The 16,949-nt window shown below is 39.6% G+C and overlaps 1 protein-coding gene across 1 annotated transcript in view; it reads right to left on the reverse strand.

The window, feature by feature from the left end:
• Positions 1-16,949, reverse strand: part of CEP290 (centrosomal protein 290) — a 239,857-nt gene that overhangs the window by 120,349 nt on the left and 102,559 nt on the right. The window contains exons 28-30 of the mRNA XM_089652468.1: positions 11,957-12,108; positions 8,853-8,964; positions 6,635-7,090 (exon numbers count right to left, since the gene is read on the reverse strand). Of these exons, the coding sequence (XP_089508594.1) occupies positions 6,635-7,090; positions 8,853-8,964; positions 11,957-12,108 (720 nt within the window). The remainder of the gene's footprint in view (positions 1-6,634; positions 7,091-8,852; positions 8,965-11,956; positions 12,109-16,949) is intronic.

Below are 16,949 nucleotides of genomic sequence, written 5' to 3' on the forward strand. Positions count from 1 at the left end.
CCCTATTCAGTGACACCTCACCAGGACAAAATAGAGTGAATCTTGTCACATGGGACACAAATATCAACTTGATAAAGTTGTTTATCCATACCTACTCTTTGCAAAACTAAACAACAAAATGGCTTTAGATGCACATCAAAGCTATACTCTGGCCAAAAACTATTTTTGCACATTTTTACAAAAAAAATAATTACTAATGAAGTATGTCCCATCTTTTAGTGCTGTAGTGTTTGTTACATCTCTTACTATCATTCTACTAGCTGTAGTACACTGACCACAATGGGTCGCTCGCAGTACCCAATCCTCCATTTAGGGAAAGCCTTGCATTCTTGTCACAGAATGCAAGTTGTTATGTGACTGGAGGAGGGGAGATCATGATGTTCACACTTACTCCAATCCTCAAAATTTAAAACATGCAATAAATCATACATGAGTAGATTTTCCAAAGTACTTGCTGTAACTATAATAAAAAATGCACATGATGGATATGAAATATAAAAATCAGCTGGTATTCTAGTGGATTAGCTATGCTTTTTTTTACATTATCAGGTCTATTAACCTCCTCTAAAATATAACAAAATGTGTATTGGGTCTGAGGTAGCCTGATGTGGAGATGGGATACTATACTCTTATCTGTTCAGCAACATGTAAAATAGAGTGGAGGTATATAAATGTACTTTATGCATATATACTACTTTCCAGATTGCATTTACTTTAACATGCTCAACGTGTACTTTTCTTGGAATCACACCTGGTTTATAAAGATTTTATCATTAAAGATCTTATAAATTCATAGAATACATTAAACTCACATTGCAGGGAACACATCTGGTACCCATATCTAGATTCTGCACTATAAAGAATAAAATAAAATGTATCTGGAAGACATCAGAACTGCAGAACGAAAGCACATTCACTCTGATCTACTCTACTCTAGAAAAGTGTCATAATATGTTTTGTAACAGGTTACTTCAAAATGAAAAATTAGGCAACTAATTTCTAACATCAGCTGCTTTGTCTATTTAGTATAACGTGGTTTTTTCCCAATTTACAGATTAAGCCCCTGCAATACCTCCTGACAGAATATATAACTATAAATCAGATACCTAATGGTAAATTAACACCAAATGTCTGAACAGTATGTCAACGTTACCCATACAAGATACATTTTTTTTATATTCTCTGTGAACTGGTGTCTACAAGTATACTCATTATTAAATGTACTTAAATATTTTATTGTTACTTGTTATTGCCTACTTGCAAAGACATAAAGAATCATTTAATCAAAAACAGTCATTACTAATAAAACGAATGATGAAATCCAGAAATTTTGAAGCCACGAGAAAAGAAAAACATTTTTTCCCTAGAGAAATAAAAAAAAAAAAAAAATAAAAAAATAAAAATAAAAAGAGGTATCTCCTGCGCCTCCAGATAAACTACTAGAATACAGCAGCCAGCACTACTGGTGCCACAATCTAAGCACCCACAATAAGCAGGGAATGGAAGTAGAAAACAGTGCGGCGCTTATATAGCCTTACAGCCCTAGATGTAATACAAATGACTTATCACATATAACTATTGAGTGATATAAGCGTGATACACACAATAAAGTGACTAAAACACAATGACATGAATAGTGTCCATGTGAAAAATAAAGTCATGCAGGTGTACACTGCAAATGCCAATCATCAGACAGGTGGAGTGCCCCCCTCCTCAAATAGATGGAGTGCCAATCTGTCGACACTACAGGTGCCAATCCTCAGACAGGTGGAGTGCCCCCTCACCTTCCTGCCCAGGCCCCACAGGACCAACGAGCCTTGGGTATATAATCGCTCTATACCCCTGAGCGTGGATGGATCCCTCTGCTGATGGATTCCCCGGATGATAGTATTAGACTTCTCCTCCTCTTAGTTCCTATGCAGATCGTTGGTGGTATCGGTGGGTCTCCCCCCCTCACGAGCACAAATGAGGAAAGAGAGCTTGCATAGTGTAAAACCACTTTATTCAAACAGTAAAAGATGAAATACGTACTCACATGCTTCTCAAACAAATCAGGCCTTTACACCACTCAGAGGGTGTACTGTATTCGGGACCAGGTGCACCAAGATGGCGCCCGCGCCGGATATAATGTCAGAACGTTCGGTCGGTGTGACGTAACGCGTAGACACGCCAGGGGGAGGAGCTTCACCGACCGAACGTTCTGACGTTATATCCGGCGCGGGCGCCATCTTGGTGGTTTTACACTATGCAAGCTCTCTTTCCTCATTTGTGCTCGTGAGGGGGGGAGACCCACCGATACCACCAACGATCTGCATAGGAACTAAGAGGAGGAGAAGTCTAATACTATCATCCGGGGAATCCATCAGCAGAGGGATCCATCCACGCTCAGGGGTATAGAGCGATTATATACCCAAGGCTCGTTGGTCCTGTGGGGCCTGGGCAGGAAGGTGAGGGGGCACTCCACCTGTCTGAGGATTGGCACCTGTAGTGTCGACAGATTGGCACTCCATCTATTTGAGGAGGGGGGCACTCCACCTGTCTGATGATTGGCATTTGCAGTGTACACCTGCATGACTTTATTTTTCACATGGACACTATTCATGTCATTGTGTTTTAGTCACTCTATTGTGTGTATCACGCTTATATCACTCAATAGTTATATGTGATAAGTCATTTGTATTACATCTAGGGCTGTAAGGCTATATAAGCGCCGCACTGTTTTCTACTAACATTTTTTCCCTGTTTTTGTTCTGGAAAAAATGGACATTTTGGGAAAAATTAAAAAAAAAAAATTAAAAAAAAGTCAGTGTGGACTAGTTTTACAAATTGAAAGTCTTTGTTACACTGGGAAGGTTAAATCCCATGCATATAAAAATTAATATGCTTGAAATAAAAGTACAGCTTATTCCGTAAATAAACTAAACTTGCTTTTTAAAATTTGTGATGATCCAGAAGCAGCAGAAAGTGTTTCTGGACTGAAATCTCTTGAGGGAAAAAACAATTTACTGACACATTATGCTGTGATGGTGGAGAACATTAGCAGGAATCATTTTAAAAAGATATTTATAAAGATAACCTAATTTGTCAGACAGATTTACCCTCTTACCTGTCAATTAAGGCTTGAGAGGAGAAAAGAAACTATTCTCTACTGTATCCCAACAATCACCCAACTGTAGGAAGTACAGGATGGAGCCCACTAACAAACAAAACTGGAGCTTTTCCCCTGCAGTGCCCCATTGTGGCAGGAATGCATATGTTCTTGTTTGGGAACTGCATTGAGGAGTACAGTGTTACTTAAATTGTATTTCAGGATTTGCTTGTCTTCAGCTGAGAGAACTTGCAATAATTTAAGACTTTACATAAAACGTCAGAAATCTTTCATTAATATCTTCATGTCTAAAAATTCCACACTCCTTTTTTTGTTCAATTTTTTTGTTTTATTTCAAGGCCTTCCCATCTTTACACACCATAAATGCATTTATCCAACTCATGGAGATTCAAATAGTAAGATCAATGCACATTTTCTAAGGCTGCAACTCTGCTTGGAACCCATTCATTGTGAGACCCCACTGTCCCTGATATAATTAGATGTTTGCACATACCCCAAAATTTTTCTTCAAATCATTTGAGGGACACCTAAATTCAGAAACAGTCAAAACTATACTGACAGCCACAAGAGATTGGGACAGTGGCAAACAGAAAACTTGTAAAAGCTAATCTCTGTATAAAACTCCTTCCCTGCCTCAATTTTGTGAACAAGCAATACATAGGGCCAGCAAAAAAAAAAAAAAAAAAGACCTATGAAACAGTAGGGTTATCCAAAAGCAGTCCAACTGAGGGGGGAGCAACAGCCACTGACAGAACCAAGAAAGGGTCACAAGCTGTCTATAACACAGGACTACCAGAAGCACGAATGCCCAAAGCTTACCCAGATGAGGTGAAGTTCTCTGTAAGACAAGATGGTCCTGGGACAACTTATCAGTATCCCACACACATGAGATTGCCCTACACATTTGTAAACATCGGTCCCATACAAGATACAAGTTTTGAGGCCTGTAACAAACCTTTACAACTAAATCACAAGGCCCTAAACATTTGCTCCAGCCTCTCTATAAAATGGATCAGGTGAAGCAGAAAGGTCTTTGCAGCTATAAGAGCTCTAAAAGACCCAAAGCCTGGGTCTTAAACCCGCAAGAATAAGGTTGCCTTGCCAGTCAGTTCATCTAGCACAAGATATACAAGGAACACGAGAACCTCACAGTGTAAAAAATCAAAGGATAGCCAACAGAACCCCTGAGACTAGTAGCAGCCCGCGGGGGTATTAATCTGATGTTAACCTGAATGAATAAGAGAGGTAAGGGAGCGCAAGATGTACCCCTTTAGGGGTAGGCAGGGATAAAGGGTTAACTATAACCCCAGGCTGGTGCACATTAACACCAAAACAGCAGGAAGAAAAGCAAGACTCATCCCCCTAACACACCTGGAGGTGTCTCAGGCCTGCTAGAGGAACTCTGCATGATCTGCCTAACCATAATCCAGTACATGGCTCTAAGAGTAATGAGAATTGCCCCAGTCAGGAAAAGCATCCACAGCCATGGAGCAAGAGGAAGAATCACTAGCCAAACAGCCAACAACATTCATCTGATTAGGCACAGAACCAAGAAAAAAAGAATCTGGAGATAATTCCTTAAAAGCTTGCATATCAGCCAAAGAAGGAGAATCGGGTCCCAGAAAGGTCCCTGCTGAAAACTCAGGGAAACGCAAAGTCCTCAGTGGGAAGTGACCACTCCATTTACTTTAAGAGACTAATGGGTCATTCCAGGGACCTTCTTGTCCATAGGGACCGTACGGATGACTCACCTCAAGTCCAGCCTCCCAAAGAGAAAGGCAGGATGTTAGATCAACACCCTACAAACATCTAAATAAGAATGAGAAGGAATTTCCTTGACAGCAGCTATCACCTTTTGTATCACCTCCCCTTCCTTTAGATTGTAAGCTCCATGGGAAGTGCCCTCCCATTCCTTCTGTTTTGATCTGTATTGTAATTGCACTGTCCCCCTTTATATTGTAAAGTACTGCGCAAACTGTTGGCGCTATATAAATCCATAATAATTATTATTATAATAATCCCAGAGCATCAAGCAGAGTGCAATGCAGAGGGACTACTTGTAAAGTTGGAGCTGTAATAGGGAGCAAAGCCGCATAAGCCGATGCCTCCTCTGTAGTGCTGGTTCCCATGTGAAGTGATAACAACTGCACTCCACCTCTTATCCCAGGTCTTCAGGTCAAGCAATACACTAAGCATGATAGTATAGGGATGCTATAACACCCTTTCCCTGCGGTTTACCCACAACGCGGGTGCAGTGAGGTGTACCTGCAGCTTTACTGAGGGTTTGCTTCACTTAGCTATAGACTTCTATTATATCCTGTGGATTTGGTGCACTTTTTGAAAGTGCGCAAAAACTCCTGAATGCAGGAGCCTAAAAAAAAAAAACAACTAAATGTACCTACGAACACCTATACTAGCACCTAACTAGGAGGGTGCTACTCAAACGTAGGGTTTTACCACTCAATTCAGGGGGTCCCCCTGAAAAGTGAGGCTATAGAATTCTCTTAAGGAAAGGAATGAAATTCTGGATAGGATACTACTCCTGATACAAACTTCCCACCTGAATGGGAAAAGGGGGTCCCAAGGCTTGGAGAGGTATCCAGAAGGACACACTGCTAAGTGATGTAGCAAAAAGAAGGAAAGGGGCAAATGAAGGAGAAGCCAGAAACAACGAATTAGCCAATGGGCTAAAAGCGGTGTACTGAGCACCAGGGGTGGACTGACAACTCATGGGGCCCCTGGGCTATAGGGGATCATGGGGCCCCTGTGTCCTCGCCCACACTCAAACCACACCTAAAAAAGCCTATGAAAGGTAGCAGGAGCATCTCATGGGGCCCACTACCGACCCCAGGCCCTCGGGCAGTGCCCGAGTTCTCAAATGGTCAGTCCGCCCCTGCTGAGCACCCAAATGCTGGAGAGGCAAACTACCTGAGGTCCCATCCAGATATACACACAGCCCCCCACTTTGGTTTACCACAGGGTTTACCTGAAATCCAGTTTCATCATCTATTGACTGAGTGGACATTAGGCTCCAAAGGCCTACAAGTACTTACTGCCAAAGAAGATGATGTAAAAGGGTAGAATTCCTCTTACCCTTCCACAAATCTCTTGCGCTGATGTAGGAGAACACTCTGCCCACCCATGGTGTCAAGAACATATCTGAAGAGATGATCCCATTGTTCCTGAATTCCAGTGCCCCTCAATTTTTTATGGTGAGTGCTGTAGGAGGATGAACTATCAGGCAGTAACCAATAATTATTACTAATAAGCAAAGCAAGCTAGCTAGCCACATTTCCAGCCCAAAGGCCCAGGTCAGGCGATGGTCTTTACTAGAGTGTAATTATGTTCTATGCAGTTCAACTTTGAGTATTTGAGTACCGATTTCCATTTGTCATTATGGTAAATACCAATTAAGTCACTTGAAACATCTGGCAAGATAAAATCTAAGTAAAAAAATATATATAAATTTATGTCTATAAATGCTGTACTCAAGTTTGTAAATTGCTCAGCATTAGAATGACTAACCTTCTGAGCTCCTCTAGCATCTTTAAGGGTGGCAATAAGCTCTTCCAAGCCCTTCAGCTTTAGCTCTAGCTCTAAGGCACGAGTCTCAGTATCCCGCCGGTCTTGCTGTACAAGCTGCATTTCATTACCAATCTTCATCTTGTCACTCTGCAGCTCCATCATTGTCTTGGAGAATTTCTCCTGTTGGGCTAATGGAAGTGCACCACTGAACTGCCTTCTCAGTGTCTGAATGGTGTGGCAAAGGTGCTTGGCTCGGTTTCTGCCTTCTAACCGGGCATAATATAATGCCTGCTCTTTATCATCAATCTTCTGTTCCAAACGCAAACTGTAGGCTTCTAATTTGTGCAGTTTGGTGGTTGTTGCTTCCAACTTTGCTACAGCAGTTGCTTCACTGACTTGAAGAGCTACAATCTGCTGGTGTAATTTTGCAATCAGTGCTTTCTCATCACTCTGATCCTACAAAAAGAAAGTCATAGCAAAAATATAAGTAGCTTTATAAAGGTGACAGATATTAATTAACCACTATGTGTGACATATGTTGGATTATTAGGTACCTAATATACTACAGTACATTAGCTAAGGTGCTCTATATGGGCAGAAAATAGTCAGAACTCTTAATATTTTAATGAACGAATAGACTGTAAATGTATGCATTTGATATCTGACTAGAAATCAGCCGTAAAGACTGAGTGTCTATATCTAATATTAGATGTGAAATATTTTTGCTTTATTAAAAATGTGAATGTTTAAAACCAAAATAGTTCAGCAATAGCAAGTGCCTGTTTAGCATGCTTATACCTCATTAAATCTGCATACTCTACTAGTTTACACTATGGGTAGTGTTTCTATCTTTCTTTTATGATGCCACTGCAAATGAGTCCAATTGTTCACTGATCTATGGGAACATAGCAGTACGGCTGTCTGGCAAAGTACTTGGCAGAGTTTGGATATCCTTGTGGAGTGTATAGAGCGCTGTTTGACCACTCATTACTGGGGGTTACTCGAATCCAGTAAGCTCCCTTCTTTTCACACTGAGATGGTGTGCGGCTTTACTATGGGGAAGTTCAGAAGCTGTTGGGAGCCACAACTATCCTCCTCTTGTTATATATAACAAAAAGGTTTACCTCTTGGCTCTTCAGTTATGACGTTTGATCTTCACTTTTCAGCACTTCAAGCAGTCCTTTGAACTCGTTCTTTAGAATGATTGTGTTGCATATGTTTTTACGAATTGATAGTCATATTGTATTTTTACAGTGCTGCACTAGTGTTTAATATATATATATATATATATATATATATGTGCTAATAATCTTGATGGAAAAGTCTGGGGAGGGGGTGCAGGGTGGAAGGGGGGAGCAAGTATGAGCTCAGCTTTTGAAAGATTGATTTGAGACAGTAGTTTGATATCCATGCAGTTATGTCAGTTAGTAAGTTAGTGGTGCACAAGGAGATTGTAGAAGTAAGCTGAGGAGTACAGAGACAGATTTGGGCATCATCAGAATAGAGATGGTATTGGAACCCATACGAGATTATCAAGTGACCAAGGAAAGAGGTGTAGATAGAGAATAGAATAGATAGGGACCAGGACAAACCCTTGGGGTACCCCTACACAAAAGTATATTTTTTTCTGTGTAAGTCCTTAATCTCATTAAAAGGGCGATTTTCCTTCAGTGTAATAATCAGCAGCCTGGGTGGCATTCGGTGATTAATCACAAATGATAATTCACATGTATTTCAACTACGTATTTAACTGTGGACCTAAAGCTCAGTTTTATGTGCTAATAACATGGAGATTATAAAGATCCACAATATTATATAAAGACACTCTAAGTGCCACTTTGCATCTCTCTAAGCATGTTACACTGTTTGTATTAACTATATAAAAACACATCTACAGCAAGCAGTCTGACCATAACAGATTTTGCTGACCTAAAAAAATTGTAAAAATATAATTGCATCCTGCTATGCAGGTAACATCTGTACTGTTATTTCACTGAGATGAATCTGAGCTCCAAAAACAGCATGAAATGGAGTCAAGGTATTTACTACTTTCATGGAAAACATAGTATAAGTTAAAGAATTTACCGACCATGAACAATGTTTTGCATGTGGTAAAGACAGCTGTTGCAGCAAACACAACATAAACTTCAGTCATTTAACAAATTTATCAGCATGAGCCTTATTCAGGCACAAGTATCAAGGTATCTGAAGTGCCAACCTGGAAATCCAAGACTTGTTTCCGCAGAGACTCCACTTCCTTTTCTCTTGACTGCTGTCGGTTAACTAGTGTGGAGATTTGTGCTTTGGCAATATCAGAAAGGCTGCGTAGTCTAGTGAAAGATAACACACACACAAATTGAAAATGATATATACTATTCTGCTTAAAAGCTTAAAATAACATGCTTTTCTTGGAGTCTATTAGGAACACCAGAAGTCTTAAACCTTTGGATAATACTACAGGAGGATTGGCTAGCAGAGCAGTACATGATCCACGAAAAAGATCTTGTGACGAGTGCAAAAATATTATTTCCAGTCCTTTTGACTGGTACCTTGGGCATTTATGAATACAGCAAAAATAGGCAGCACTGTTATTATGCAATATGATACAATAATGATAACATCAACAATAAAATCAAAAGTCTGTGAATAAAATGCCAATATAGTCCTTGTCACCAAGTATCTAAAAGTCCATCCATCAACTGGCAGTGGTTCTACAAAACTCCAAGACTTTTAAAATTCCATGCAGAGGGCACCACCATGTGTAGATCACCAAATCTCCACACTCACTGACATTCACCAGAATGAATGGCTTATCTAGGTATCCTGTGCCAATAATGTGAGATTAAAGATGTCCAGTGTCCTCAAAGGCTAACAGACACTCCCATACCTCTTCCACTCCCCCACCTTTGGCAACTCCATACTGAAGCAGATTTATCTGAGCACTTGGCATGCTGGCTGGGAGGCATTCCTACGTTTGGAGTCCTGAGAAGGACTTTTTTCACCTCCAACAAGGGATGAACCTTGCTTGTCTGTGCCTTACGCTTAATTACCTAAGGCAGATGGGTACCCTTGCCATGGTATCTTTTTGGCATTCAAGCTACAGCTGAAGAGATCATGTTCCTTAAAAAAAATGTGAAGCAAGTGCCTCTAAGTTGCAGGCTTTAAAGTCCTACACTTTAACCAAATTGCTCTAGGAGTGTGAATGGAAAGAAGACTAATGTCTGAAATAATAAAGAAACTGGGCAAACATTCAACGTTTTTCAAATCAAAACCTCAGCAAAGACTGCATGAAGAGCAGATCTCTGGAGAAGGCCTTTATATGCTTATCAGTGGGGTCTTAACAGACAGGTGCATCTTCCATTGGAATGGTGGTTGTATTATTAAAGCAAGACACTGGCAGATTCACAGTGAAAGCAGGCCACTATTTAAATGGATACAAGAGCAATAGGCACAGTGTGAAGTAAAAATTTTATAAGGGTGTTTGCAATCTTCGTAGAGGAAGACCTAAAACAGCAGATGCACTGGAAAAGGCTTGGCAGCTCTAGTAGAAGCAGCAGGCTGATACGTTTCACATAAGTGCACACTGCATCAATAAAGGACAAAGCGGTCTCTTTCATTTTGGGAATAATAGCAGAAGACCGCAACTCCGCAGAGGCAAGCTTATCCGGGAGGGACCATAAAGTCATGCATGACTAGGGTTGCCACCCCATCCCTTTAAAACGGAACACATTGATTACACAGGTTCTGTGGCTGATTAAAGTGGTAATTAAACTCATTTGGTGCCTTGTCTGCAATAAGTTTGCCTGAGAAGCTGTGTAATTAATATGTGTTCGGCTTTAAAGGGATGAGGTGGCAACCCTATGCTTGACATAAGTAAAGAACTCCTTGGAGAGAGCTAAGGAGGTGGCAACAACTATGGTAACTAGGAAAAAATCTAAAGATGGTAAAGACCCTAGAAGCAGAGAGCACAATTGCAGGCATCATATTCCAGTCATATCACTGGATTTTCTGCAAGCAGCACTAGAGTTTTTAGCAGGATATGAGCTGGGAGCACCTGGTATGGCAGGGCTGTTCCTGCCGTGTAACCACACGGCAGTAAAGGTGGGTACAAAAATCAAAAATTGGCTGGTTTGGCTAAATTCATCCAAATTCCGATCTGTGTGTTGTCTATCTGGTTCAATAGAAGTCGATCATTCAATCAGCTTCTGTCAAATGGTCCAGCTGGAAAACCTCCTTCAAACAGCACCTTGCAGCTAATCGGCTGCAAGGCGATCAGTGGATTCTAACAGTGGAGGAATCCCCGCTATCAGAATACAAGAACACAGTGACTCCTGTATCCACTTCACTTGTGTGGATGCAGGAATCTGTTACTTCTTTTTTAGCCCACTGATTAAACAGAAAAAACAAATAGTGTATACCCAGCTTAACACAGTGTGAGCTCAGGGTGCGACGTTGAACCCAAGGGATGCACAACACCTGGTCACTGCAGGCAAGTAGTGGAAATGAGCTGAAGATTGGAGTTCCACATTGTTCTTTGCAAAGCAGAAGCAACAGAAAGGTGCTGAATGACAGGAAATAGCAGCAACACAATTTGGCAGATGATGTCAGCTTTCAGTTCCTCAGTATTATCCCTTCCAAGGTAAAACCATTGAAAAAAGCTAATTTCCAAGGTGGCCAACAAAGTAGTCCCTAGTGCTCAGCTGAACTGCTCAGACACAGGGCAAGTGTTGAGGGCTTGTTACTAGAGTGGGGTCTGAAAAGGACAAAATGCAGAACCTAGTGCCCAAAAGTCACTTCCATGCTCAACAATGTTCAGTCTATCTGGGTCCAGCTGTGCACTCCAAAAGCCAAGGTGAGGATAGGCCACACCATATAACTGCCATTGTAAAAACTAGCTCTAACAATAGTGCTAGAAGTTGTTAGAAGGTTTAAGAAAAAGATAAGGAAAAACTTTTAGCTTTAAAAAAAAAATAAAAAAGAAAGCCTACTGCAGAAAAAAAAAAAGTTCATCTGCTGATAGAATGGGGGTTATCTTGGGATGGGCTACATTTGCTTGCAAGTGTCCAATCTTCCTGTAGACATTAGTATAACCCAAATGTCTAAGACTTTTCGTGTCCCACATTGGAAGAGAAAGCAAATTTTGCTTTACCACTACGTATTTTACTGGGTATTTTCTAACACTTTCTAAATTCAGGGACATCCATTTTGTGCCACTTTGATATGCATTTAGGTCTTAATGGAGTTCCTTATGTTCACAGTTCCCTGTTTTATTTAATGTTACCCTTTTCCATTTCCAAATAATGGAAATAAACACACACTTACTTGGAACCTTCAACCTTGAGTTCTGCTTCACTCTTTTCCAGCTCTAGTATTCTTCTGCGATCTGCTTCATACACTGCTTTGCTCACACTGTTTGCAAGTTCATCCCTCAGTGCTTGCTCAACTTTTTGTGCCTCAAGATTAATTTTAGTAAGCTAAGAAAACAGTAATAAATATATAATGCCAGTATGTGTAAACTAAAACTCAGTTCTCTGGATTCCTCCATTTGGCCTAATAAAGAAAATAAAACGTAAACAAGTGCAGCGGCAAAGACAGATACCTACATTCTTTATTAACATAGCGCCATTCTGTATGTGTTTTAAAATTAACCTGGCCTTTCCAAGCTCTAGCACTGCCCTCAAAGTCCTCCTCTGTGGACATCCTCCTAGTAGAATCATGCCCAGCATTGTTCAACGCACTTATTGTGAGCTCCAGAGAATCATGGACACACCCCCATAGTTGTGTCATCTAACAAGCGGGGATCATGGGGAAATGCTACCACCCACTGCCAGGGGACACCCTTATAAAAAACATACCCGTCCAAATGTTTTGAATTTCTCAAGTATTTATGTTTTGTACCAAGCTGTCCACTAACTCAGAAACCATAGTTGCCCATATCCTTACTTTCTGTGAAGGCCCTTAGTCTATGTTTATGTAAATGCATAGCTCTTTGTTTAATTCTTGAACAAGTTCTCTTAAGAAGTCTCATACAACTGAGCATAAGTAAGAGGTTGCATACCATGTTAAAATCTTCAACAGTCCTGCCTAGAAGTAGTTTGAGAAGTGTAAAAAATTTGGCTGTACTCAAATTTAAAATGGAACTATACTCATAACAACTCGATAAAAAAACAGTGTTCTTTAGCAAGAAACATACATTTCACATTAATAATCATGCTACCAAAATTAGTGTGTGCTGAAAATTGCCTCTAGCATTGCTCCTGTTTCTTCTTGCTGGAGGCTGCCATTTTGCTGAAGCCCAGAGTCCTGAGCAGCATTAAATCTGTAGGCTGTTAGCAGATCAGGCTTTACAAATTTGGCACAGTGCTGAAAATTAGAGAGAACTGAGCATGTGCAGAGCAAGATGAGAAAGTGTATTACTGAATTTTAAACAGTATAGACACTTATGTTTTACATGCTATACCTGCAAAAGGGGCCAGCCTGAAGTGATTTAGCAGAACCTAATTTTCTGACGTAAGTTCCACTTTAAGTGCAATTCCAGCCTTTTGAACAGCATTATTGGTGTTAGTGGTAAACTGATAAGCTTTAATATTAACTGTGGTTGAAAATAAATTAGTGAAACTGTCACAAATTAATGCATAACAATCATGACTATGTAACACGGATTGTAATCAAATATAACATTATGATTTTAATATTTTTGCCTTTACCATAAAATATTACCAAATATAATATTTTTTGCTTTCTGTGTGTTTTTGATGAGATTATTATACAACATAAAAAAAAGCAAACCATAAAGCAGTATGTTTGTTTTGCAATGACACTGCATGGACACCAACATTAACAAAAAATAGAAATAGGAGCAATGCAAATGTCTGTTATATCAACAACCACCAGCCAAAAACAAGCCTTACTTTGTAAACTGCAGCAGAAAAATTGCAGATGACATCTGGTTGTCTGTCTGTGAGCTGTCAAACATCTTTCATTTTTCTGTTTTTTAATTAGCCCTTGAAATTCAACTATTAACAGTGTACTTGAGTACTTAGGCCCCATTCACAACTGAGAGCTTTGTATTGCGAAGCTCGAAACTCCAAAACACTCAGGGGGAAAAAAAAAAAATCAACATTATGCTATGGAAATGATTCACATCTCCACTCCAAGTCACCTGAAGCAGAACGCCTGAAGTTTAAAGAAAGTTTTGGAGCTACTTTTGGAGCTCAAATTGGGCAGATTTGCACATTTTTAGAGCATTTATATTCCCATAGAAAATAATAGAAACGCGAGACTGGCGCATTTTTGCGTGCTTTCGCACGTTTTAACACGCATTTTGTCCAATTTTCTGCTCAAATGAAAAAAAAAAAATAGTAATAATATATGGATAAATAAATGTAAAATAAATACACATATAAATACAAAATCATGATAAAAAAAAAAAATACGTGACCACTAACCTTAAAAAAAAATATGAATTAAATTATTATTATTATTATTATTAATAATAATAAGAATAATAAACACCTGAACGAAAAAATATACATTGATAATAACAATAATAATAATACAGTATGGTTATTATTTTATTACTTTTCTAGATTTTAGGGGGTTAAGGTTAATTATTCTTAATTTAATATTACAGTTTTTGTTTCAATACGTTTTTATTGGTATAAAAGGTATATACCACAGGGGTAGGTATACAAGTATGAGCAATAACATTACATGTCAACAGCAATTGTTCAAGTACATTTGCATGGAGTATGACAAGTAAAACATAGTAGAACATATCAGAAAGGAGCGCAGAGGAATTAGTGATAATATGATTGTCTATGTGAATATTTTCCTGTGTGTCCAGATCTTCCATCGGTTTTCAAATGTTGCACGTTACAGAATTAATGGTTACTAAGTGTTCATATATGTGATTTTGCTAGACCATAGTAATCACTTCTGAGATGTTGGAGGAATCTATTGATTTCCATTTTTTGAGTACTATCGTTCGAACTGCTAAAAGTATATGAGTGACTACGGGTCTAAAAGGAGGAAGGTAGTGTATCTATACCTAGGTATAGTAGTCCTAGGCTTGGATTTGGGCTGAGTAAAATGCCTGTTGTGGATGATAGGAGTTCAAATACCTGCTTCCAAAAGCTAGTAAAGCTGGGGCATTCCCAGAATGCATGAAGATGTCCTATTTGGTCACATTGGCACTAGCATAGGGAAAACGGAGAAGGGGAAAATTTGGCTAATTTGAATGGAGTGTAGTGCCATTGGTTAGTTATCTTAATTGTCATCTCTCAGTGGTTGATGCAGTGGGTTGCTTATAGGTCCTGCAAATTGTAGGTTGCTACTGGTGTTCTGTGAAGGAGGATTGTAGGTCAGTTTCCCATTTCAGCATAGTGTTTATCTTGGTGAAAGTCAACATATTATGTAGAATGCTGTAAAAAAGGGATATGCCCTTTTCGCCTGGCTTTTGTGTGGTATAAAATTGCCAAATTTTGGGATGTACTTGTGGCTCTGGCATAGGCGTTTAGTAAAAAAAATACAGAATACGAGCGCAGGTAAAGTGAAGAAGTCTAGGGAGACTAAACTCTGCTATTATAGAGTCTACGGTGCCTTGAAAAAGTATTCATACCCCATGAAGTTTTCCACATTTTGTCATGTTACAACCAAAAACGAAAATGTATTTTATTGGGGTTCTGTATGTTAGACCAACACAAAGTGGTACATAACTGTGAAGTGGAAGGAAAAATGATAAATGGTTTTCAAATTTTTTTATAAAGAAATATCTGAAAAGTGTGATGTGCATTTGTGTACAGCCCCCTTTACTCTGACACTCCTAACTAAAATCTAGTGGAACCAATTGCCCTCAGAAGTCACCTAATTAGTAAATAGAGTCCACCTGTGTGTAATTTAATCTCAGTAAAAATACAGTGGTTCTGTGAAGCCCTCAGAGGTTTGTTAGAAAACATTAGAGAACAAACAGCATCATGAAGGCCAAAGAACGCACTGGACAAGTAAGGGATAAAGTTGTGGATAAGTTTAAAGCAGGGTTAGGTTATAAAAAAATATCCCAAGCTTTGAACATCTCACGGAGCACTGTTCAATACATCATCAGAAAATGGAAAGAGTATGGCACAACTGCAAGCCTACAAAGTCATGGCCGTCCACCTAAACTGATAGGCTGAGCAAGGAGAGCATTAATCAGAGAAGCAGCCAAGAGGCCCATGTAACTCTGGAGGAGCTGCAGAGATCCACAGCTCAGGTGGGAGAATCTGTCCACAGGACAACTATTACTCATGCACTCCACAAATCTGGCCTTTATGGAAGAGTGGCAAGAAAAAAGTCAGTGTTGAAAGAAAGCCATAACAAGTCCCATTTGCACTTTGAGAGAAACCATGTGGGGGACACAGAAAACATGTGGAAGAAGGTGCTCTGGTCAGATGAGACCAAAATTGAACATTTTGGCCTAACCGCAAAACTCTATGTGTGGCAAAAAACTAACACTGCACATCACTCTAAACACACCATCCCCACCGTGGAACATGGTGGTGACAGCATCATGTTGTGGGGATGCTTTTCTTCATCAGGGGAAGGGAAGCTGGTCAGAGTTGATGAGAAGATGGATGGAGCCAAATACAGGACAATCTTCGAAGAAAACCTGTTGGAGTCTGCAAAAGACTTGAGACAGGGGCGGAGGTTCGCCTTCCAGCAGGACAACGACCCTAAACATACAGCCAGAGTTTCAATGGAACGGTTTAGATCAAAGCATATTCATGTGTTAGAATGGCCCAGTAAAAGTCCAGACCTAAAGCCAATTGAGAATCTGTGGCAAGAGCTGAAAGTTGCTGTTCACAGATGCTCTCCATCCAATATGACAGAGTTTCAGCTATTTTGCAAAGAAGAATGTGCAAAAATTTCACTCTCTGTGTACAAAGCTGGTAGAGACATACCCAAAAAGACTTTCAGCTGTAATTGCAGCGAAAGGTGATTCTACAAAGTATTGACTGAATACAAATGCATGCCACACTTTTCAGATATTTGTAAAAAATGTTGAAAACCATTTATCATTTACCTTCCACTTTACAGTTATGTGCCACTTTGTGTTGGTCTATCACAAAAATTCCCAATAAGATACATTTACATTTTTGGTTGTAGCATGACAAAATGTGGAAAATGTTAAGAGGTATGAATACTTTTTCAAAGCACTGTAGATAGCACCTTCGACATATAGTTCCAGTTTACTCTATCAAAAGCCTTCTCTGCATCAATGGAAAGTAGCAGAGAAGGAGTTTAGGTTTTATTAGCATAGTGTATAATATTCAATATC

Source organism: Staurois parvus, unplaced genomic scaffold (assembly GCF_062004578.1).
Source record: "Staurois parvus isolate SC_StPar_1 unplaced genomic scaffold, SC_StPar_1.0 ptg000025l, whole genome shotgun sequence".
NCBI classification, from domain to species: Eukaryota; Metazoa; Chordata; class Amphibia; order Anura; family Ranidae; genus Staurois; species Staurois parvus.